The 23509-nt window shown below is 54.7% G+C and overlaps 1 protein-coding gene and 1 pseudogene across 1 annotated transcript; one reads left to right on the forward strand and one right to left on the reverse strand.

The window, feature by feature from the left end:
- Positions 1-3174: 3174 nt before the first annotated feature.
- On the reverse strand, positions 3175-3661 carry LOC103652360 (uncharacterized; annotated as a pseudogene).
- Positions 3662-21956: 18295 nt separating this feature from the next.
- LOC100279664 (uncharacterized) lies at positions 21957-23147 on the forward strand. Its single transcript, NM_001152649.1, has one exon. The coding sequence runs from the start codon at positions 22351-22353 to the stop codon at positions 22831-22833; it is 483 nt and encodes a 160-aa protein (NP_001146121.1). The 5' UTR covers positions 21957-22350; the 3' UTR covers positions 22834-23147.
- The last annotated feature ends 362 nt before the right edge of the window (positions 23148-23509 follow it).

Raw genomic sequence — 23509 nt, forward strand, 5'->3', positions numbered from 1 at the left:
AAACACATTAATACTCAAAAACAATGTACTAGGTCTAGAAACTTACCTTTTTCTTTGATTTGCATTTCCCTCTTCATTTGGCACATAAACACTTAGTCAATCGTGTTGGACACTTAATCACCAAAACATTACAAAAATGGCCCAAGGGCACATTTCCCTTTCATGTAGTTATTATTCATTGTGCACTAACATTTTGTCAAATTGATTGTGTGTCGTTGCAACGCAAGGGTACCTAATTTGCCCATTAAAACAAGATTTATTTACACAATATATATAGAACATAACAATGTATGAGCACCTAACTATAGTTCTCTATATATTACTCCATACGTTCCAATTTATAAATCGTTTGACTTTTTTACCCCAACTTTTAATTGGCTTATCTTATTCAAAAAATCATAATTAATATTATTTTTTACGATGATATCATTTAGTATATCTCACGCAAAACCTAGGGTTCGAACCCTAACCATCTCTCACAAACTTAGCTTCTAGCCACTAGAATACATATTTGTTCATGTTTTTATAAAAAATAAATATTATAAATATTGTGAATATCGAAATAATGTACAAAGTGTGAAACTAGAATACATATTCGTTGTGTATTAATATTTTATCGAAAATTTTGTATGTTGTTGTAACGCACGGGGCACCTAACTAGTATACATCTATGTTGTTGCATTTCTAGGCAGATGGTGTGGAGCCTCTTCCATGCCACCGGGGCGTGCAACAACTTTTCTGCCTATGCGTGGGCGCTATACATGGCCAATGGGTTGTGCCGACATGGCCCAAGCCCGTTATCGGTCGTGCTGATTTAACAGATAAATGGTAGGTCATGCCGTGTTCGTCCGTGGACCGAAGTCTCAGACGAAGCATGGCCCAACTAGTTTTAAACATGTCATTTCGTGCTATCGTGTTGTATCGTGCTACCGTGCCGACGGCTAGGGCCACTCGTAACATAGCTCGAAAATAATTTATTTTCCCTATTTTATATTGTTCATTTTCTCATTTTTTGTAACAGAGCTCGAAAATAGCTCGAAAGTGGGATCGAGTCAGTCATAGTTGTATATATGGTGGGCTAGATCGGGACGAGTGAGGTTAGGCTACAAACCGATCGTGTTGGGTTGTGCTCGACCTGATGGTCTATTCGTACCTAGCATTAGGCTAAATGGGTCGATTTTAAGTTGGTGGTGCCCTTGCTGTTTGATGGGCTTGTATGAAAGCCTAAGCAAGGCTCGTGATAGGCCTCGTATCAGTCTAAACATGGTTACTATCATATCATACTGTGTTCGTGCCGTACTAAAATAGTTGTGTCTTGTTCCAGCCTATATAACCTCGACTATCTAGTCACCTATCGTGGACGCTTGCGGCTCGTGGAGGCCACTAGACACAGCACGGTGAGGCGTAGATGTGTTGGTGGCCCAAGGCAAAGCCTGTAGCGCTGGCCTACTACAGCGGTCCAGCGTGGTGCTTGGAGAGGTACGGCGCCACGGCCCACACCAACTGGGCGCGACCCATCGGCTGGGAGTGGCCGAGCACGAAGAGTCCAGCCAACATGTCTGTTAGTCTATATAAATAGAAACAGAAAACAGTTTCGGTCTGTTTCCGAAAGAGATTAAATGAGAATTAGACTTTAAATTAGATCTAATAAGAGATTAATCTAAGGGACAGTTTGAATCCATTGATTTTGGAGGAATTACTTAATAGAATACGCTATTTTGCTTGTAATATAATATTTCACCACTTTCTAAAGTTCAAATACAAACTTATCTCAAATTTATAGGGTGTGGATGTAAATTGATTTTATGTATTTTTAGACTATGATTTTACTCTACAATTTATAACTTGATATTTGGCTTGCTCCACTATAGTAGAAATATAGCATATAAATATCTAACCCATATGAGCAAAGTAGTATATAAATATAATCAGTATGAAACCTTATTAGCTTAATTGATCCGTGTCTAAATTATGATTATTAAAATATAACTTCATTCAAAGGATCTAAATGGAGCCTAAGGTTATTTAGGGTGCGTTTGGGAGAGCTCCATAGCTCCACGTCCAGCGAGAATCACTCTCACGTAGCTAAACGGTAAAAAAGTGAACTGCTCTATGGTGGGAGCGGAGTGAATCTAATCTCCATTTGTACTAGAGAGTGGGAGCAAAAAAATCCGCTTCGCGCCGCTCCCAACCTACTCCCCACTCTCCAACCCCTAAACAATCACTTCACACACTATTTATCAAACAATTTTTGCTAGATAGATTCACTTCTACTAGAGAATCATTCAGAATCACTCCACTGAATAATCAACTCTTGCACCTAGAGAATCATAGAGTGTAGCTCTACCAAACGAGCCCTTAGACTTTGAGAGAAAACTTCACAACTGAGATAGTTAATACTAACAATCATGTTATGCATACTAACTGCTTCAACTAAACAACATGTTCGTCTGGTTTTAATCTATACCGGCTTCTACTAATTATACAGTGTTTTGTTTGTATGGATGGTAGCTGCAGCAGTCCGAATAACTAGCTATAATCTAAAGCGATTAGGTCGTATACCTACGTACACTTCTAAATCCCTAATTCATCCTCTATCTTTTCTACTATTTCAAATTTTATACTGTAAATTGTGTCAAACAATATCATCTGTATCTCTGTCCATATTTTACGCTATGTTTGGAGACGATCTTAGGCTGCCGCAAGAATCTCGAGCAGCGCGCGCCTAGACGCCTCCACGTCGCGCCGCGCTAAGAACGGGTGTTCGAGCAGCTCTACCGGAAAGGGGCGCCGCACTGGGTTCTTCTCCAGGCACGCCGCCAGGAAGGCGCGCAGCTCTGCCGACGCCTCTGTATCCTCCGGCACGGACGGAGTCTCCCCGTCGCAGATCGCCTGCTTCAGCTCCTCAGTATATAGATGGGTTCTTTACTCCAGGCACGAGGGAGAGTCGCCCCATGAAGAGCTCTAGGACGGTGACGCCGAGGCCCCAGACATCCGCCTTCATGGCGCCGATTGGCCCAGCGCGGGCTTTGGGCGCGAACCGCTCGGGGCTGAAGTACTTCTTAGTGCCACTGCCGCCGGTGATGGGCACCTCGCCGGAGCCAACGACCCTCGAAATGTTGAAGTCGCTAAACTTGATCTCCCCGCGGGAGTTGGCGAGGATGTTGTCAGGTTTTACGTCGAGGTGCGCGATGCCGCGGTAGTGGAGCTGGAGTAGCCCCTGGACGCACTGCATGGCCACCTCGGCGACGGCTGCCTCTGGGATTCGCAGCCCCCCGCGCCGGCGCCGCCGCAGGAGACTGCCTAGAGAACCAGCGTCCATGTACTCGAGCACGAGCGCGGCCTTGTAGCCGGGCTCGCGGAGCAGGGCGTAGAAGTCGATGACGTGCGTCGCCCCAGCAGCGATTTTGAGCACCTCGGCCTCCTTCTCTATGACGAGCGGGTCCTGGTCGAACGATATCTTTACAGCGAAGACCGCGCCGGTGCGGCAGTGGCGTGCCTTGCAGACGCTGGCTAAGCCGCCAGCGCCGAGGTTGCAGATCCAATCGAGGTCCGACAGCCGCAGCTTCTCTGGCGCCGCTGGGGCTGGAACCGCCGCCAGCACGGAGGCCGTCATCTTGGCCCGGCGGCAAATCTCGTGAGGCAGCATCGGGATGGCCATCTGACGCGCCGTGGAAGACTGGATGGAGACGAGCAGGAAGCGAGAATGGGAAGAAGCGGGGCCGCGGGGGATTTATATGTAGCGTGAGGCAAGGTCCGAAGTCCGACTCCGACCAGAACCAGAGTCACGCGTAGATGTCTGTTGAGCACATAAGCCTCGGACAGTTCACTTGTTTGATATATCTGCATGCGCCCTGGAGAATAGCTCCTTTCTGTTAATCATGGCCGAGCGAACATGCGGGTAGTTATCTGCCCTGAATAAAAGGAGAAGAAACAGAAAACGTCGCAGCTTGACGTAGTGCATGGCTGCCGCTGATGTTGGCGTCCTGGTCGTGCGACGTCGCGTTGTTGCCGCTATTCTTGACGTGGTGGTGCTGGTGCATGGACATGGACGACAGCTCGGTGGTGCTCATGGACTCATGGTGGTGAGCTCGGGTGGTACTCTTGGGGCTGGAGTTGGGCGACACTCCCTGGCCCTGCATCACCCTCTTCTTCAGGTACGAGTTCCAGTATTTTGTCGGCAGGTGTAGTGTAAAGTATGCTGATGTAGTGATGTATGATGGGAAGGAGTAACTTGAACTTATTTGGATAATATGAACTATCTAATATCTTTTGTATCTGTGAACTTGTGGATTATGCCTAAAATAGGATAGCATATATGTTGCTCAAATTTTCTGAATTTGATTGTTTTGCTGGATTCACTAAAGGTCGGTTAATTTGGTTAGATGCGAAACAGAACCGAATTAACAAAAAAACCAAAATTCTTGATTTCACCTAACCAACATACACATTTCGGTTCTATTTTAGAACCGAATTTTATAAAAAAACGAGGAACCCAACCAAACGGATTCGTTCCATCCTGCTTTCTGCGGACAGCGTCGTAGCGGCAGTATGGTGTATGCACGAGCAGCACAGCGGCACTGTCTGCCCTCGGTGTTTGCTTGCTGCGCCAGGACAGCACGCCGTGAAGATTTGAAGTGCAGAACGATCTCACGCACGTATGCTATCAGGTATCAGAATGGCAATCGTTCCCGTGAATCATTTTTTTCATAAAAAGAACTTGTTCATAGGTTCAATTTATAGGTTGTGAAGCTAGAGTCTCTCTTCACGTTTTCTTGATGCTCTGGTCTGTTTCGGGTTATCTACTGTTGTATTGCTAATTTATAACCTATATTATAAGGTCGTCTCCGGTAAATCGTAACATTTCACTGTTTTATACTTTTGATTTCATTATTCACAGAATACAGTTTAAAATAGTAGATAAGATAAAAGATATGATAGGTAAGCTACTAGAGACAGCCTTAAGAACTCCATCGTAATGTATTATATAATTTTATTTCGACAACTCTCGTGATACTTCATATAATTCTATTTTTAAATAAAACATGTGCTACGATATATTTTTCAAAAACATTATATGTGTCACCTGTCCAAAATAGAATTTAGGTGTGTTTGGTTCCACCCAACTAAAGTTTACTTCTTGTCACATCGAAGGTTTAAATAATAATTATGGTATTAAATATAGTCTAATTATAAAACTCATTACACATGTCAAGACTAAAAGATGATACAAATTTATTAAATCTAATTAAGTTTATATTTAATATCTGTAATTGTTATTTAAACATTTGATGATACAAACTAAACTTAAGTAAGGGGAATCAAAACGCCCTTAAAGTTTTGTTTCAATATTCTATAATTCACCTCAATCCACATGGATTGAGGCCTTGTTCGGTTATTTCAACTCCATGTGGATTGAAGTGTATTGACATGGATTGAAATGGATTTTGACATAATATGGATTTAAACCAATTCAATACCATCTGTCGGCGTTTCGGACCCGGGGGGTCCCTGGACCGACGAGTAAAATTGTCGTTGCGTGCCCCTGCCCAGATGTGTTGGTGCGAGATGGAACACAAGAGGCAGGACAAGCCTTGTATTATCCTGCACCAGGGTGCTCGTAGTAGGGGTTACAAGCACGTCACGAGAGGGAGAGGGAGAGGGAGCCTGTTCGTCCGCTCCTTCCCCCGCGTACATGCCAACGTGGCTGTCAGGGGAGAGCTTGAGCCCTGCGTACATGATAACGTGGCCGTCGGAGAAGCGCCTGAGCCCTGTAAAGCACAGCTGGCGGTGCGGCAAGGATCCTGCTGACGTCTCCTTGCTGCCGTCAGGGGTTGAGAGCCACCGGTGTCATGGTTGCACATGGGGCACCATCATTACCCGTCGCCGGGGTAAGCCAGATGGGACGCTGGTCTTGTTCCTTGTAGCCTGAGCTAGCTAGGGATAGGGTAATGATGTATCCCCTGTTGGCGCGGTCGGTCCGAGCCCAAGGTCGGGCGAGGCGGGGACTTCTCCTGGAGGCCGGTGTCGGGCGAGGACGCGATTCCTCCCGAGACCGAGGTCGAGGCCGAGTCCGGGGGTCGGGCGAGGCGGAGACTTCCTTCCGAGGCCGGAGCCTGAGGTCGGGTGAGGCGGAGCTTCCTGCTGCGCCCGAGGCCGAACTTGGTGGTTGATCGTGACTTGTTGTCAGCTTCGCCTGGGTGGTTGGCACGGTAGTCGGAGCGGGGCGAGCGACGCTATTTTCCCGTCAGATCGGACAGTAAAAGGGGGCGAAGTTACTGCGGTCACTTCGGCCTGGCCGACTGAGGCGCGTGTGTCAGGATACGGCGTCAGGCGACCCCTGCATTGAATGCGCCTGCGAAGCAGTCGGTTGGTGAGGCGGTCTGCCAAGGTTGCTTCACAGCGAAGCCTGCCCGAGCCGGGCCTCGGGAGAGCCGAGGGTGTGCCCGCTGCCTGAGGAGGTCCTCGGGCGAGGCATGAATTCGTCCGGGACTACTGCTCCTGCCCGAGGCTGGGCTCGGGCGAGGTCGCGTCCCTTGGGTAGACGAAGCCTTGACTTGAACCGCGCCCGTCAGTTGGTCTGAGGGTGTTTACCAGCCGTGATTAGGAGTGTTGGGGGTACCCCTAATTACGGTACCCGACAGTAGCCCCCGAGCCTCGAAGGGAGTGTTGGTACTCGCTTGGAGGCTTTTGCTACATTTTTGGTGAGGGAGCCGGCCTTTCTCGGTTTTGCTTTGTTCTTGTGGGTGCGCGCGAGCGCACCCGCCGGGTGTAGCCCACGAGGCCTCGGAGGAGTGGTTTGACTCATCTGAGGTCTTAATGCTTTTCGTGGTGCCTCGGCCGGTCTGATCGTTCCCTCATGCGGCCTGGCCGTAGCCCGGGTGCATGGTCAGGTTCCGAGTTTTCAAGCTGGCTTGTTGATGCTGTCAATAGTTTGGCCATAGCCGGGTGCGAGAGCATCCCCCGAGCCTCTGCACGGAGCGAGAGGACGATCAAGGACTTTCCCGACTTTTATCATACGCCCCTGCGTCGCCTTTCCGCAAGGAGGAGGGGGGAAGCGCCATGTTGCCTTCGGAGGGCGCCGAACATGGTGTTTCCAGTGAGCTGCTAACGGGTGATCCGAGTGGACGCTCGTGCCCCGTTCGTTAGGGGTCGGCTGGTCGCCCAGAGGCGCGCTCCAAAAGTACCTGCGGGTGATTCGCTGGACTCGGACCCCTTCGATAGGGTCCGAGGGCTCGATGCCTCCCTCCGGTGGGATTCCATTACAAATCGTTCCCGCCGGTCTCGGAAATGTCCTAGGGTACCTCGGGAGTGTAGCCCGAGCCTCGGCCATGTATCGGACGTACCCAGAGTCATCCCTCACTCTGCGTGCTCTGGGGCGGCTGTCGAACCCTTCCGAGGGGCCAGCTTTCGAACCCCTGATCAGTAATGGGCGTGGAGCCCGAGTGCTCTGGGGCGGCTGTTGAAACCCTTCCGAGGGGCCAGCCTTCGAACCCCTGATCAGTAGGAGGGCTCGGGGCCCGCTTCCTTCGCTGAGAAGGATCCTTTCCGAATTATCCCCTTCCCCAGTCCCTGTAGCAAGAGAGAGAGAGAGAGAGAGAGAAAGAGGAAGAGGAAAAGGATATGATTTTAAATAATGAGGCGCACCTTTTTTGACGCGGTCGTCATGGCGGAGGTGAAACGACGCGCGCCTCGCCTGCCAGGGGTGTCGCTTGCTCTGCCGGGGAGTTAATGCGACGGGACGAGCGATTCGCGGGGCGGCTGTTGTGCGTGCGCGTGTCGTTCGAGGAACGGGCGTTTCACCTTCGAGTTTGAATTTTGCGGCTGGTTCGAGCGAAGTTTTGAACGGTTCTCACCCGGGCCTTTATATACCCGGGAGGGGGCCAGCGGTGGTTTTTTACTTTGCCATTTGCGCTTGCCTTCTGCTCTGGTTTCCGCAACCTAAGAGAATAGCCAGGGAAAAGGAAACCGCGCACCTCATCCCCTCCGCCTCGACCACCTCCGTTTGGTGATGGCTAACAAGGTGACCGTCGTCCCACCGCGCGACCCGTGGCCCTCCTCCACCGTCGTTGCGAAGGATCTAGAGGCCCTCGTCGTCGATGGTCTGCTCTGTCCCCTCTCCGGTGGGGCGCAGCCGGAGTGGATGGCCCCGAGCGAGGCCGTCCCTTCCCTACCGCCGGGGTACGTGGTTAGCTTTATCCCCTTCCATGAGCGGGGGTTTGGAGTGCCAGCGAGCCACTTCATGCGGGCGCTCCTGCACCACTACGGGGTGAAGCTGCACAACCTCAACCCCAACTCCATTGCGCAAGCGGCCATCTTCGTGGCGGTTTGTGAGGGTTTTTTGAGGATCGAGGTTCATTAGGATCTGTGGACCCACCTCTTCTCCGCGGAGCTCTTTGCTTTGACGACGGATGCGAGGAAGGTCCGTATGGCGGTGCGGGCTGGTGGTTGCACCCTCCAGCTGAGGCAGGGGCGCACGCAGCAGTACATCACCGCCACCCTTGTGTCTTCGAACAAGGGGTGGCAGCGTCGATGGTTTTATCTCCGGAACGACGACGGGAGGCTTCTGTCGTTTTCTCATCGAGTGGTGCCTGCCGCCGGCAGCAACTAGCGCTGGGGTGCCACGCGCAAGAGACAGGAGAAGCTCCAGCCTATTCTGCAGGCTTTGCAGAGGTTACGAGATGGGGGCCTTACCGCTGCGAGGGTTGTTGCCGCCATCCATCGCCGGAGGGTGCTCCCTTTGGTAGAGCGACGGTTGCAGCTCTCGGAGATGAGACCGGGGGTCGATCTGGAGGGCTCGCAGATGTCCTCGGCCCCCCTCCCTAACGACGACCTCCGCAAGCGGGTAGCGGGTACAGTAGGGAGGCTGGATGCCGGCGCCCTTACTCAGCCCGCGATGCGTCCCGACCATGGGTATGTTTCCCTGGTAAGTATCCGATCCTTCTCCTGTATTGCGCCGAGTTGCCTTCGATTCCCACTGTTGGGATCTTTGCTCTTCCCCAGGGGTTAAGCTTTTATAAACCCGCCCTGCTGCCGGTCCCGAAGGACGCGGTGGACCGAGCCGCGCGGAGGGTTGCTACGGAGAAGAAGAAAGAGAAGAAGGACGTGGAGAAGGCTCGGGCTCGCGAGCGAATGCGAGCTCGGGACGCCTTGGAGAAGCGTCGTCGGAGGCAAGAGAGGGATGGGCTCCCGAGGGAGCCATCGCTGGAGACGCCCGACGATGATGATGACGAGGATGACGACATGGCGGCCCGTCTTGGCCTCAGCCCGGACCTGGGGCCGGGCCAGGGGTCGCCGAGCCAGCCTCCAAGTGGGCTGGTACCATTAGTGCCTCGGGCCGGGACATCAGGTCCCAATCCGAGGAGCGGAGGCAGGCCGAGGGGGCACTTGACCCCTTGGCCGAGGTAACCGCGTTGACTCCGGGGAGTCAGGCCGACCCCCTTGTCTCCCAAGAGCAAGCGCCCGTGCCGGCTGTGCAGGAGGTTGATCCTCCGGCCGCTGCGGCGACGCCTAGGCAGGCCGCTCCTTTGGCGCCTCGGGCGCCCGAGGTGGGAGCGGCGCCGAAGTCGGTAGCGGGGCGACCCTTGGCAGCGCCTGCGGGAACCGAGGCCCGAGGGGCCTCCCCGCAGGCACGATTGGCCTTGGTCCGGAGCGGGTAAATGCCTGAGAATGCCTCTGTTTTGGCTTCTTTCGTCGCGTGTCTTGAACTTGCTTTCTCTCTTCCTTTCAGCAAGCGGAGGCTGGGCCTAACCGGCGTGGCCCCCACGAAGGCCCTTAAGACGGTGTCGGCTGGTGCCGTGGCGCGCCATGCCGATTGACTGGCCTCCGCACCGGACGCTCTCGAGCGGGGGGCCCAGGCGGCACAAGCTGCCATGGGGCAAGCCTCCCAGGCCGACCCCTCCGTCGGGGCGGTCGTCTTGCCGGGGGAGGCTGCTGACACGGCCGCGGCTCCGAGCCCGCCTGACGAGGTCGCCGCCGATTTGCCCGCGGAGCCGCTCGTCGCCGCTGACGTCGGGATGGTTGAGGCACCGCCGCTCGCGGTCATCCCCGACCTCCCCGTTCCTGGCCATGAGGAGAGGGCGGACGCTGCTGCCGAAGTCGGTGATCGGAGACCCGCCACCTTAGCCGAGGGAAAGCCTAGCGCGTCGACGGCGGTGGTGCCCGACGTGTTGACTACAGGGGGACCCGACACCTTGGCGGAGGAGCGCGCAAAACCGCGGCCCGTCTTGGGGGCGGCGTCCTCATCCCCGCGCAGCGCAACCCCAATGAGTGGTGCGGGCAGGCGTTCCGGTTCTGGAGCCGCGGCGCCTCGGAACCCCTCCTCGTCCTCAACGATGAGCGAGAGGAGCAGTCTCGGGATGAGCTCCGTGAGTATGCCGAGGCGGCGATGGGGTCGCTTCGATCGACCATGGAGATCCTTTCCAGGGACGTTCCTAGGGTCCTCCAGGTAAGGATTTCAGGCGCATACCTTGAGTGGCCAGGGCATTCTTTGTAATACCTTGTTTTCCTTGCTCAGGAACTGGCGGATGTGAGCACCGCCAAGTCGCTGTTCATCCGCCGCGAGAGCAGCATCTGGAGTTCGCTGCGGTCCCAGAGGGCCACGCTTGCCAAGGCTAATGAGTGCCTTGCCCAACAGAGCATCGAGCTGGCGGACCTTCGGCTGCTCTGTGATGATCTGAAGTCGAAGGTGGCGGCGGAGCGGGCAGAGGCGGTATTGGCACAGACGGAGGCGCAGCAGCGGCAGCTGGAGCTTGGCCAGGTCATCGGCGAGCGTGACCGATCTCGGAGCCAAACTGCCGAGGCCGCGGGCCGGGCTGAGGCCCTTGAGGGTCAGCTAGCCGAGGTGTCTGCTCAGGCCGGGGCCCTTGCGGAGGACCTGGCCGTGGCCGTCGGATCTGCCCAATCTGCCCAAGTCATGGCCTCGCAGGAGCGTGCACGGGCCGAAGGTATGTTTCGCCTGCTTTGCGACTTCAATTCAGCTTCATTCTTCGACTCGTGTCTGAAGAATTTTGATCGGCTATCTGTAGAGCTCGAGACAGCTCTCAATGAGTCCGTCAAGGCGCACGCCCGGGCGGCTGAGTAGAATGAGGCCGACTGCGTGGCTATGTCCGAGGCTATCTCTGCCTTTTGCCGAGCCTTTGACCTCGACGGCGTTCCCTCGGGTAGCTCCCCCCAGAGTCATCCGCGGGCCTTGGGCGGCCGTGTGCGTAGCAGACTCCGCGGGGCGCTGCACCACGGCGTTAGGCGGGCCTTCGCCGTGCTCGCTTCCCACTACGACGTAGACCTGGAGCGGGTCAGCGAGGGGTACTGTCTTCCCGACGAAGACGAGGCTGCCTTAGCCGAGGTCCAGAGGCTTGACGCGACCGCCGAGGGCCCGAGCGCGGTGCTGGCCTCCTCCTTCGAGGTGGAGATCCTTCCACCCGCGTCGCCGTCTGAGGCTGGGCCAGATCTCGCCGAAGGCGGAAACAACGCCGAGGGCGCAGCTGCTTCCCCTGCCGACGCCTGATCCTGCTGGAGCAGTTTATTTGTAGCATGCGTGTGTGCTTTCGCGACCGCTGAGGCCCGAACACTTTCATCGTCGTATCATAAAGCTGTGTTTTCTTTCCTCTTGTTTCGTGCATCATGACTTGTTCGTTGGTAGCAAAATCGTTTGTCCGAGCGAGAGTTACTTTTCGCGGAAGGTGACGAGTGGGGTATTCGTATCCCGGAGGCATAGGAGTCCCTCGACTCGGTCAGCCTTGTCGCTTACGTGTACTCTCGTCGTTTTTAGGATCCCGCTATCGATACAGAAGTCGAAAGCACGAAAGGTCGTTTTGGTAGAAAACTTTTTCCGAGGAAAATTTTGACGCAGAGGAGGTTCCCCCCTTTCTAGCCCCCGAGGGAGGGTCGGGCTTTGCTGAGGCAAGGTCGACCCTTCCTTGACGGTTAGACTTTATGTATGTAAAGAAAATGAGGTATGTGAACGACTTAAAATATCTTAAGGGTAGAAGCGACGTAGCTGTTCAATGTTCCAAGTGTTGCTGTAGACCTCGCCTTGGTCATTGGCCAGCTTGTATGTTCCGGGCTTCAAAATCATGGCGATGATAAAGGGCCCTTCCCATGGAGGAGTGAGCTTGTGGCGCCCATGGGCGTCCTGTCGCAGACGAAGCACCAAGTCTCCCACTTGGAAGCCTCGGGGCCGAACGCTTCGAGCGTGGTAGCGTCGCAGCGACTGCTGGTACCGTGCCAAATGTAGTAAGGCAACGTCCCGAGCCTCTTCGAGCTGATCCAGCGAGTCCTCTCGGCTGGTCTGGTTGCTTCGGTCGTCGTACGCCCTGGTCCTCGGGGAGCCGTATTCTAAGTCCGTGGGAGGATGGCCTCGGCCCTATAGACTAGAAAGAACGACGAGAAACCCGTGGCTCGGCTCGGCGTCGTCCTCAGACTCCAGACTACCGAGGGTAGCTCTTTCATCCACCGCTTGCCGAACTTGTTGAGGCTGTTGTAGATCCTCGGTTTGAGTCCCTGCAAAATCATACCGTTGGCACGCTCCACCTACCCATTCGTCATGGGGTGAGCTACGGTGGCCCAGTCCACACGGATGTGGTGGTCGTCGCAGAAGTCCAGGAACTTTTTTCCGGTGAACTGCGTGCCATTGTCGGTGATGATGGAGTTTGGGACCCCAAATCGATGGATGATGTTGGTGAAGAACGCCACCGCCTGCTCGGACCTGATGCTGGTCAAGGGTCGGACCTCGATCCACTTGGAGAACTTGTCGATGGCAACCAGCAGGTGCGTGAAGCCCTCGGGTGCCTTTTGCAAGGGACCGATGAGGTCCAGACCCCATACTGCAAACGGCCAGGTGATGGGTATTGTCTGCAGGGCCTGAGCGGGCAGGTGCGTTTGCCTTGCGTAGAATTGACACCCCCGGCAGGAGCGTACAGTCCTAGTGGCGTCGGCTACCGCGGTTGGCCAGTAGAAACCTTGTCGGAAGGCATTCCCCATGAGGGCTCGAGGTGCTGCATGGTGGTCGCAAGCCCCCGAGTGTATTCCTTGTAACAGCTCTTGTCCTTGGGCGATGGAGATGCATCGCTGGAGGATGCCCGAGGGACTACGGTGATAGAGCTCCCTTTCATCACCCAGCAAAACGAACGACCTGGCACGCCGAGCCAGTCGCCGAGCTTCGGCCTTGTTGAGGGGAAGCTCTCCTCGAAGGAGACATTCAAGGTACGGGGTCTGCCAGTTCGGATCTGGTGTGACCCCATTCTGTTCCCCCTCGACGGGCAAGGCCTCCTCCTCGATGGCCGAGGGTACCTCGGGCTCGGCCAAGGCCTCCTCGGGCTCGGCCGAGGGTACCTCGGGCTGGGCCAAGGCTTCCTCGGGCTCGGGTGTGTCGTCGATCTTGACGGATGGTTGATGTAGGTCTCTGGAGAAGACGTTCGGGGGAACCGTCGTCCGCCCCGAGGCTATCTTCGCCAGCTCATCCGCAGTCTCGTTGTATCGTCGGGCGATGTGGTTGAGCTCCAGCCCGTAGAACTTGTCTTCCAGGCACCGGACTTCGTCGCAATAGGCCTCCATCTTCCGATCATAGCAGTGGGAGTTCTTCATGACTTGGTCAATGACAAGCTGCGAGTCACCACGAGTGTCGAGGCGCTGAACCCCCAGCTCGATGGCGATGCGCAACCCATTAACTAATGCCTCGCACTTGGCCACGTTGTTTGACGCCGGAAAATGAAGGCGGATCACGTAGCGAAGATGTTTTTCGAGGGGTGAGATGAAGAGCAAGCCAGCGCCTGCTCCTGTTTTCATGAGTGAGCCATCGAAGTACATGGTCCAGAGCTCGGCCTGGATCGGAGCTGTTGGCAACTGGGTGTCGATCCACTCAGCCAGGAAGTCGGCCAAGACTTGGGATTTTATGGCCTTCCGAGGGGCGAATGATAGCGTTTCGCCCATGAGCTCCACTGCCCACTTTGCTATCCTACTCGAGGCCTCACGGCACTGTATGATCTCCCCTAGGGGGAAGGATGACGCCACAGTCACCAGATGAGACTCGAAGTAGTGTCGCAACTTTGGCCGTGTCAGTATCACTGCGTACAACAGCTTCTGGATCTGTGGGTAGCGGGTCTTGGTCTCGGATAGCACTTCGCTGATGAAGTAGACCGGCCTCTGGACGAGCAGTGCATGCCCTTCTTCTCGTCTCTCGACTACTATCGCGGCGCTGACCACCTGAGTGGTCGCGGCTACGTAGATCAAGAGGGCTTCTCCCGCAGCGGGGGGCACCAGGATGGGTGCATTTGTAAGGAGCGCCTTAAGGTTCCCGAGGGCTTCCTCAGCCTCGGGGGTCCAAGTGAAGCGCTCGGTCTTCCTTAAGAGGCGGTACAGGGGCAATCCCTTTTTGCCAAGGCGTAAGATGAAACGGCTCAGAGCCGCAAGGCATCCCATGACCCTTTGTACTCCTTTCAAATCTTTTAACGGTCCCATGTTGGTGATGGCGGCGATTTTCTCTAGGTTGGTCTCTATGCCCCGCTCGGAGATGATGAACCCTAGGAGCATGCCTCGGGGGACTCCGAAGACACACTTCTCGAGGTTGAGTTTCACGCCTTTAGCTCTCAGACACTTGAATGTCATTTCAAGGTCAGAGAGGAGGTCGGAGGCTTTCTTCGTCTTGACAACGATGTCATCGACCTAAGCCTCGACCGTTCTGCCGATGTGTTCTCCGAACACATGGTTCATGCACCTCTGGTAGGTGGCGCCTGCATTCCTCAAACCGAATGGCATTGTAGTATAGCAATACATGCCAAAAGGCGTGATAAAAGAAGTCGCGAGCTGGTCGGACTCTTTCATCTTGATTTGATGATAGCCTGAGTAGGCATCGAGGAATGACAGGGTTTCGCACCCAGCAGTGGAGTCCACAATTTGGTCGATGCGAGGCAGAGGGTAGGGAACCTTTGGACATGCCTTATTTAAACTGGTGTAGTCTACGCACATCCTCCACTTCCCACCTTTCGTTCTCACAAGCACAGGGTTAGATAACCATCGGGATGGAATACCTCTATGATGAACCTTGCCGCGAGTAGCTTGTGGATCTCCTCGCCTATGGCCCTGCGCTTTTCTTCGTCAAAACGGCGCAGTGTTTGCTTCACGGGTCGGGCTCCGGCTTTGATGTCCAGTGAGTGCTCGGCGACATCCCTTGGTATGCCTGGCATGTCCGAGGGACTCCACGCAAAAACTTCGGCGTTCGCGCAGAGAAAGTCGACGAGCACTGCTTCCTATTTGGGGTCGAGCTCGGAGCCGATCCGGACTTTCTTGCTGGCGTCGTTGCTGGGGTTGAGAGAGACGGACTTAACCGCCTCGACTGGTTCGAAGTTGTCGGCGTGTCGCTTCGCGTCGGGCGCCTCCTTGGAGAGGCGTTCTAGGTCAGTGATGAGGGCCTCAGCGTACTCCACGCATTCCACGTCGCATTCGTACGCGTGGCGGTACGTGGATCCGACGGTGATGATCCCGTTCGGGCCCGGCATCTTGAGCTTGAGGTAGGTGTAGTTGGGGACGGCCATGAACTTGGCGTAGCACGGCCTTCCCAACACCGCGTGGTAGGTCCCTCGGAACCCGACCACCTCGAAGGTGAGGGTTTCCTTTCGGAAGTTGGAGGGAGTTTCGAAACAGACGGGCAAGTCAACCCGCCCGAGGGGAAGGATACGCTTTCAAGGTGCGATCCCGTGAAAGGGTGCCGCACCGGCCCGGACCTCGGACCGATCAACCCCCAAGAGTTCTAGGGTCTCGGCGTAGATGATGTTGAGGCTGATGCCTCCGTCCATGAGGACTTTGGAGAGCCTGACGTTGCCGATGATCGGATCGACGACGAGCGGGTACCTCCCTGGGCTTGGCACAAAGTCGGGGTGGTCGCCTCGGTCGAAGGTGATAGGCTTGTCGGACCAGTCTAGGTAGGCTGGCGCTACCACCTTTACCGAGCAGACCTCCCGACGCTCCTGCTTGCGGTGCCGAGCCGAGGCGTTCGCCACCTGCCCGCCGTAAATCATGAAGCAGTTGTGGATCGCGGGGAACTCCTCTTCCTTGTCGCCCTCCTTCTTGTTGTTGCCTTGGTCCTTGCCATCTTCCGCTGAGGGCCCGGCCTTATGGAAAAAGCGCCGGAGCATGACACATTCTTCAAGGGTGTGCTTGACGGGACCCTGGTGATAGGGGCACGGCTCCTTGAGCATCTTGTCGAACGCGCCGGCCCCTCCAGGGGGCTTCCAAGGGTTCCTGTGCTCGGCAGCAGCGACAAGATTCGCGTCAGCAGCATTGCGCTTCGCTTGCGCCTTCTTCTTGGCCTTCTTTGCGCCACGCTGGGCGGACGCCTCGGGGGCGTCTTCCTTCGGCTCCCCCTGAGGCTGCTTGTCTTTCCGGAAGATGGCCTCGACCGCCTCCTGACCCGAGGCAAACTTGGTGCCGACGTCCATCAGTTCGCTCACCCTGGTGGGAGTCTTGCGCCCAGTTTGCTCACCAGGTCTTGGCATGTGGTGCCGGCGAGGAAAGCTCCAATGACGTCCGAGTCGGTGATGTTAGGTAGCTCGATGCGCTGCTTCGAAAACCACCGGATGTACTCTCGGAGGGATTCCCCAGGCTGCTGGCGGCAGCTTCGGAGATCCCATGAGTTCCCAGGGCGCACGTACGTGCCTTGGAAGTTTCCCGCGAAAGCCTTGACCAGGTCGTCCCAGTCGGAGATCTGCGCAGGAGGCAGATGCTCCATCCAGGCCCGGGCGGCATCAAAGAGGAAAAGGGGTAGATTACGGAAGATGAGGTTGTCATCGTCCGCCCCTCCCAACTGGCATGCCAGTCGGTAGTCCGCGAGCCACAGCTCCGGCCTCGTCTCCCCCGAGTACTTGGTGATGGTAGTCGGGGCTCGGAAACGGGCGGGGAACGACGCTCGTCGTATGGCCCGGCTGAAGACTCGTGGACCGGGCGGCTCAGGCGAAGGACTCCGATCCTCCTCGCTGTCGCAGCGTCCCCCGCGCCTAGGATGATAGCCTCAGCGCACCTTCTCCTCGAGGCAGGCTTGACGGTCGAGATGGTGGTGCTCGTTGCCGAGGCGATCCCAGGTGGCAGGTGTCTTGTCCCGCGTGCGCTCAGGACGGACCGAGGCTTCCCACATGCGTCGGGAGGACGTCGTGTGATGCTCCGAAGGGTCAGCTCGCCTCCGGGAGGCGGAGCTCTCAGCTCGTCGAACTGTGGTGCCTTCCAGGAGATCCTTGAGTTCGCCCTGGATACGCCGTCCCTCGGTGGTGGATGGCTCCGGCATGGCTCGAAGTAGCATCGCCGCTGCAGCTAGGTCCTGGCCGGACCCGCTGACGGTTGGGGGCAGCGCTGCCCTGGCTTTGTCGACGATGCGGCGTTGGATGTCCCGGGGCCGCTGACAGGCTCCTCCGGCGAGTGTTCGGCCTACCCACTCCTGTTCGATGTTCTGTTGGAGCTGCACAAGCCGGCCTGCTTCCCCGTCGACCCGGGCCTGCATCTCACGGATTTGCTCGAGCTGTGTGTCCCGACCCCCCGCAGGGACTGGGACCACAGCTAGCTCCCGCGGGATGTCAACGCGAGATGTGGGCCCAGGGGGATCGTCAACCTTCGGCATACCGAGGTGGTTGCCTTCGTTGTGATATCCCTGATCAACGTGGAAACATTCGCGACTCGGGCCGTAACCCCTATTGTCAAGGCCATGGCCATCGTCAGAACAACCGGAGAGGCAGTGGTCACATGCGGACATGAAGTCCCGCATGGCACCGGGGTCATTGAGGCCAGAGAATTCCCAACCGAAGTCGGGGTCGTCCTCTTCCTCGGAACCCACCAGTCCGAAGGTTGAGACGACTGTCAGACGGTCCCAAGTCGACCACATATGGTACCCCGGAAGGTTTGGATACGCCTTTACGAAAGCGCTCACCGTAGCGGGGTCGCTAGGTGGATCGAAGCTGAATCAAAATGGAACATGGTGTAATATGGATGGTACCTTTTGGTCGATGGACGGTGGTGAAGTCGCGTAGGGGACGGAACGCACCGTCATCTCAGGCACGAGGGTGACGCCCAGCAGGTCCTCGACAAGGGTGCTGGCGTCATCGGTCTGCTCGGGGATGGCACATTGCGGGGAAGCGGCGCTTGCCATTGTCCCAGGCACGAGGACAACACCCGACATGTCCCTCGGAGGAGTGCCGACGTCATCGGCTCGATCCGGTCCGACAACCGATAAGGTGTCGCCTTCTGCGTGGCCATGGTTGCCCCGTCTCCACCTCCTCCGGCGAGGAGGGTGGCGGGGACGACCAGAGTGCTCCTCTTCCACCATGGGGAGATGCCGCCATGGAGGTTGCCTCCGCCGAGCGAGTCGTTGACTGTCGTTGTCGCTGTGCCGCGGAGGGAGGAGTACCATGTCGTAGCTACCGTCGAGGGACATGAACTCGAGACTCCCAAAGTGGAGCACTGTCCCGAGCTGAAGAGGTTGCTGAAGACTCCCCATCTAGAACTCAACGGGAAAGTGTTCGTTAACACGCAGCGGTCCCCTACCTGGCGCGCCAACTGTCGGCGTTTCGGACCCGAGGGGTCCCTGGACCGATAAGTAAAATTGTCGCTGCGTGCCCCTGCCCAGATGGGTTGGTGCGAGATGGAACACAAGAGGCGGGACAAGCCTTGTATTATCCTGCACCAGGGTGCTCGTAGTAGGGGTTACAAGCACGTCGCAAGAGGGAGAGGGAGAGGGAGAGGGAGCCTGTTCGTCCGCTCCTTCCCCCCACGCGAACCCTCCTCCTCCCTTTTTCCCACGGGAAGACCGTGGACCTCCCTTTTATAGATGCAAGGAGAGGGTCCAGATGTACAATGGGGGGTGTAGCAATGCGCTAATGTGTCTGACAGAGAAATGCCTAAGCCCTATGTACATGCCAACGTGGCTGTTGGGGGAGAGCTTGAGCCCTGTGTACATGATAACGTGGCCGTCGGAGAAGCACCTGAGCCCTGTGAAAGCACAGCTGGCGGTGCGGCAAGGATCCTGCTGACGTCTCCTTGCTGCCGTCAGGGGCTGAGAGCCACCGGTGTCATGGTTGCACGCGGGGCACCATCATTACTCGTCGCAGGGGTAAGCCAGATGGGACGTGGGTCTTGTTCCTTGTAGCCTGAGCTAGCTAGGGATAGGGTAATGATGTATCCCCTGTTGGCGCGGTCGGTCCGAGCCCAAGGTCGGGCGAGGCGGGGACTTCTCCTGAGGCCGAGGCCGGGGTCGGGCGAGGACGCGATTCCTCCCGAGACCGAGGTCGAGTCCGGGGGTCGGGCGAGGCGGAGACTTCCTTCCGAGGCTGGAGCCTGAGGTCGGGCGAGGCGGAGCTTCCTGCTGCGCCCGAGGCCGAACTTGGTGGTTGATCGTGACTTGTTGTCAGCTTCGCCTGGGTGGTTGGCACGGCAGTCGGAGCGGGGCGAGCGACGCTGTTTTCCCATCAGATCGGACAGTAAAAGGGGGCGAAGTGACTGCGGTCACTTCGGCCTGGCCGACTGAGGCGCGTGTGTCAGGATACGGCGTCAGGCGACCCCTACATTGAATGTGCCTGCGAAGCGGTCGGTTGGTGAGGCGGTCTGGCCAAGGTTGCTTCACAGTGAAGCCTGCCCGAGCCGGGCCTCGGGAGAGCTGAGGGTGTGCCCGCTGCCTGAGGAGGTCCTCAGGCGAGGCGTGAATTCGTCCGGGACTACTGCTCCTGCCCAAGGCTGGGCTCGGGCGAGGTCGCGTCCCTTGGGTAGACGAAGCCTTGACTTGAACCGCGCCCTTCAGTTGGTCTGAGGGTGTTTACCAGCCATGATTAGGAGTGTTGGGGGTACCCCTGATTACGGTACCCGACACCATCCAACCCACATGGGTTAAGGGTGAAACGAACATGCCCTGAGATGGATTATGGTGTAAATTGAACTCAATACATGTAGATTGAGGTGATATGAGAGTATCCAAATAAGACCTAAAGGAATGGGTGGTCCGTTGCATACACTGGCAGGTATATGAGTAGTGTTGGGAATTGGGTCGGGCTAGTCTCGCCCGAGCGAGCCCATTGTGCTTCGGGCCAAATAGACTCGGACTGAGAAGGCCCAAAAAACTTTTGGGTCGTGTCATGCCTGACAAAGAGTAGAAACAACGATCCAGCTCGGCCCTAAAGAATGTCGTGTCTTTATTAGGCCGTATCGGCCCAAGCTCGATCTTTATATTTGAACTACATAAAGTCTAAATATTACAATTACAGAAAGTCCATAGCTTACGAAATTAAAGATATTAAATAATGAAAGCATCATTTGACTACATTAAGTCTAAATATTACAACCACATAAAGTTCATAGCTTACTAAATTAAAGAAATTCAACAATACAAGCTTCATTAGGCCGGACTCGCTCAAGCTCAACCCATACGTGTAGGCCGTGTTGGGGTCTGATAGGCCGAAATTTGAGGCTGGGCCTGATAGGCCGTAATATAAGGTCTGGTCCAGACCCATCTTCAGGTCATGATAGCTCGACCAATATCATATATAGTTTCGTGCTAAGTCATGATTTGGACTCCTATTTTTAGACTATGATCATACTGGCCAAAAAGTCCGACTCATATTCTCATCACTGCATATAGTACATATACATTTCAATCAGCTGTCATTCTACTTGCTCGGACGCTCGGCCATTGCCTCGTTGGCTGACTGTTCGGAAACCACGTAGCTTGCTTGCACGTGTCATCTTGGCTCGAGACTCGATCCATCAAAGTGTTCGATCAAAAGGGCGCAGGCGACCTCGATCAACCAGGCCTAGACAAAATAAACTAAAACCAAAGAATCGAACCGAACTAGGGCTTATTTGGACAATCTCGGATTGAAGTGGATTAAGGTAATATGGAATATATCGAAGTGTAATATAAACTAATTTCTCTTTCAATCCCTTCAATACACCTCAATTCACTTTAATCTCTCTTTACCTAAACAAAGCCTTAATCGAAACAAAACCAAATTAATGGAACCGAATTACCCATTTCTAATTTTTGTAATAATCGGCCAAAACCGAAATTACTATTAGTACTTTTGTAATGCTCGCTGGTACTGTTGTTGCTCGCTGGTGGCTGCTAGCTCTCTAGCTGTGGCTGTTTACCTGTTGTGGACTAGTGGTTGTGGATTTTTGGATTGGACAACTACCATGATTTCTATTACGCCCTGTTTGGATCACTGAAATTGAATTTCATTCTAATAATAGTAATTTAGACATATATCAATTAAGCTAATTCATTTTTATACAAAATATATTTGTATACTATTATAAGCAAGATGTTCTAGATATTTATGTGCTACATTTTTACTCTAGAGGAGTAGAACGAAGAGTGTCATGTAAGTTACAGATTAGAAACAAATTCTAATCATGCATAAAATCATTTCCTATCCTCCACCCTATGAATTTGAGATAGACTTATATCTGAACTTTTGAAAGTGGTGGAATGCCAAATTCCAAACTAAATAAGTTACTTTATTGAGTGAATTCCAATTCCTTTAAAATGAAGAGATCCAAACGCTCCGTTATGTCATTTTGTGATGTGAAGTTGTTGAGCACTTGAATTTATTTGGATAAATATCAACTATCTAATATCTTTTGTATATTTGTGAATTTGTGGATTATACCCAAAATAGGATAGGATATATGTTGCTCAAATTTTCTGAATTTGGTTGATTTGATATACAGGGTTAGTGACATCTGTAGAAATTATATCAGCTCTGTCAAATGATGTATAGGATTTTAGTTGTGTAGTGTTGTGAACGTTTTATTGTGATTGCAGTGCTATGTTAGTTTTAGAACTGCATGCAGGTCGCAGTTGATGAATATTTGTAAGGATCGGTATTTGACCTTGATTGTAGAAAAAAACATGTAAGTATAGGTGAGCACACCATCAGTTTAACCAAAACTGAGTGCACTAATTTAAAAAACCCTAATAAAAATCACGTCGTCCTATCTCCTTTTATCATTGCATCTACTAGTAAAATGTGTGGTTCTCAATACAAATAAATCAAGAATGGTTACTGAAAAGAACAAATTGCTGCAGAAAAGAGAAAGCTAGAAAAGAACTTAGCCAACCATTCCTTGGGAGGGTCACAAGGAAAATCTTGCCTTGAACCTCATTCTTCAGGAAATACTCGAATGCAGTGATTGGCATCCTTCCCATCATCAGCATACTTTACACTACACCTGCCTGAAGAAGAGGGTGATGTAGGGCCAAGGTGATCGCAGCTTTCTCTTAATCCCGGCCTGCGGCCCCCGCTTCTTCTTCCCATAGTTCCATTCCATCTCGCTTCCTGCTCGTCTCGTCTCGTCTCCTTCCAGTGAACCACGGCGCGTCAGATGGCCATCCCGACGCGGCCTCACGAGATGTGCCACCAGGACCGGGCCAGGATGACGGCCTCCGTGCCGGAGGCGTCAGAGAAGCTGCGGCTGTCGGACCTCGATTGGATCTGCGAGCTCGGCGCTGGCGGCATAGCCAGCGTCTGCAAGGCACACCACTGCCGCACCAGCGCGGTCTTCGCGATCAAGATATCGTTCGACCAGGACCCGCTCGTCGTAGAGAAGGAGGCCGAGGTGCTCAAAATCGCTGCTGGGGCGACGCACGTCATCGACTTATACGGCCTGCTGCCCTGCTCCGCGAGCCCGGCGGCAAGGCCGCGCTCGTGCTCGAGTACATGGACGCTGGATCTCTCGGCAGTCTCCTGCGCCGGCGCCGGCGCGGGGGGCTACGAATCCCGGAGGCAGCCGTCGCCGAGGTGGCCTTCCAGTGCGTCCGGGGCCTACTCCAGCTCCACTACAACGGCGTGGCGCACCTGGACGTAAAGCAGGACAACATCCTCGCCAACTCCCGCGGGGAAATCAAGATGAGCGACTTCAACCTTTCCAGGGTTCTACGCGGCCCCTCCGGCGAGGCCGGCTCTAGGTGCCCATCACCGGCGGCACTAAGATGTGCTACAGCCCCGAGCGGTTCGCGCCTAAAGCTTGTGCTGGGCCGTCGGCGCCATGAAGGCGGATGTCTGGGGCATCGGCGTCACCATCCTGGAGCTCTTCTTGGGGCGACTCTCCCTTGTGCCCGGAGTAGAGAAGCCGTCTGCTGAGGAGCTGAAGAAGGCGATCTGCGACGGGGAGCCCCCGTCCGTGCCGGAGGATGAAGAGGCATCGGCAGAGCTGCGCGCCTTCTTGGCGGCGTGCCTGCAGAAGAAGCCAGCGCGGCGCGCCATGGTGGTACAGCTGCTTGCACAACCGTTCATAGCGCGGCGCGACGTGGAGCGGTGGAGGCTGTTAAACATAGAAGTAAATTATCTGTACATGGAATACCTGCATGCACTCCTTCCTTAGATAGCTAGACCGCATTCCTGTAATCTCGTGCATACTTTATTTCCTACGATAGCTAGACTGCCTACCAGATATGCAGACATGTAATTCTCCCTGTACATTGCCTATATAAAGGAATAGCACAGCCCTGAGAAGCAAGACATTACGCCTAACCAAACATGGT

This window comes from Zea mays, chromosome 3 (assembly GCF_902167145.1).
Source record: "Zea mays cultivar B73 chromosome 3, Zm-B73-REFERENCE-NAM-5.0, whole genome shotgun sequence".
NCBI lineage: Eukaryota > Viridiplantae > Streptophyta > Magnoliopsida > Poales > Poaceae > Zea > Zea mays.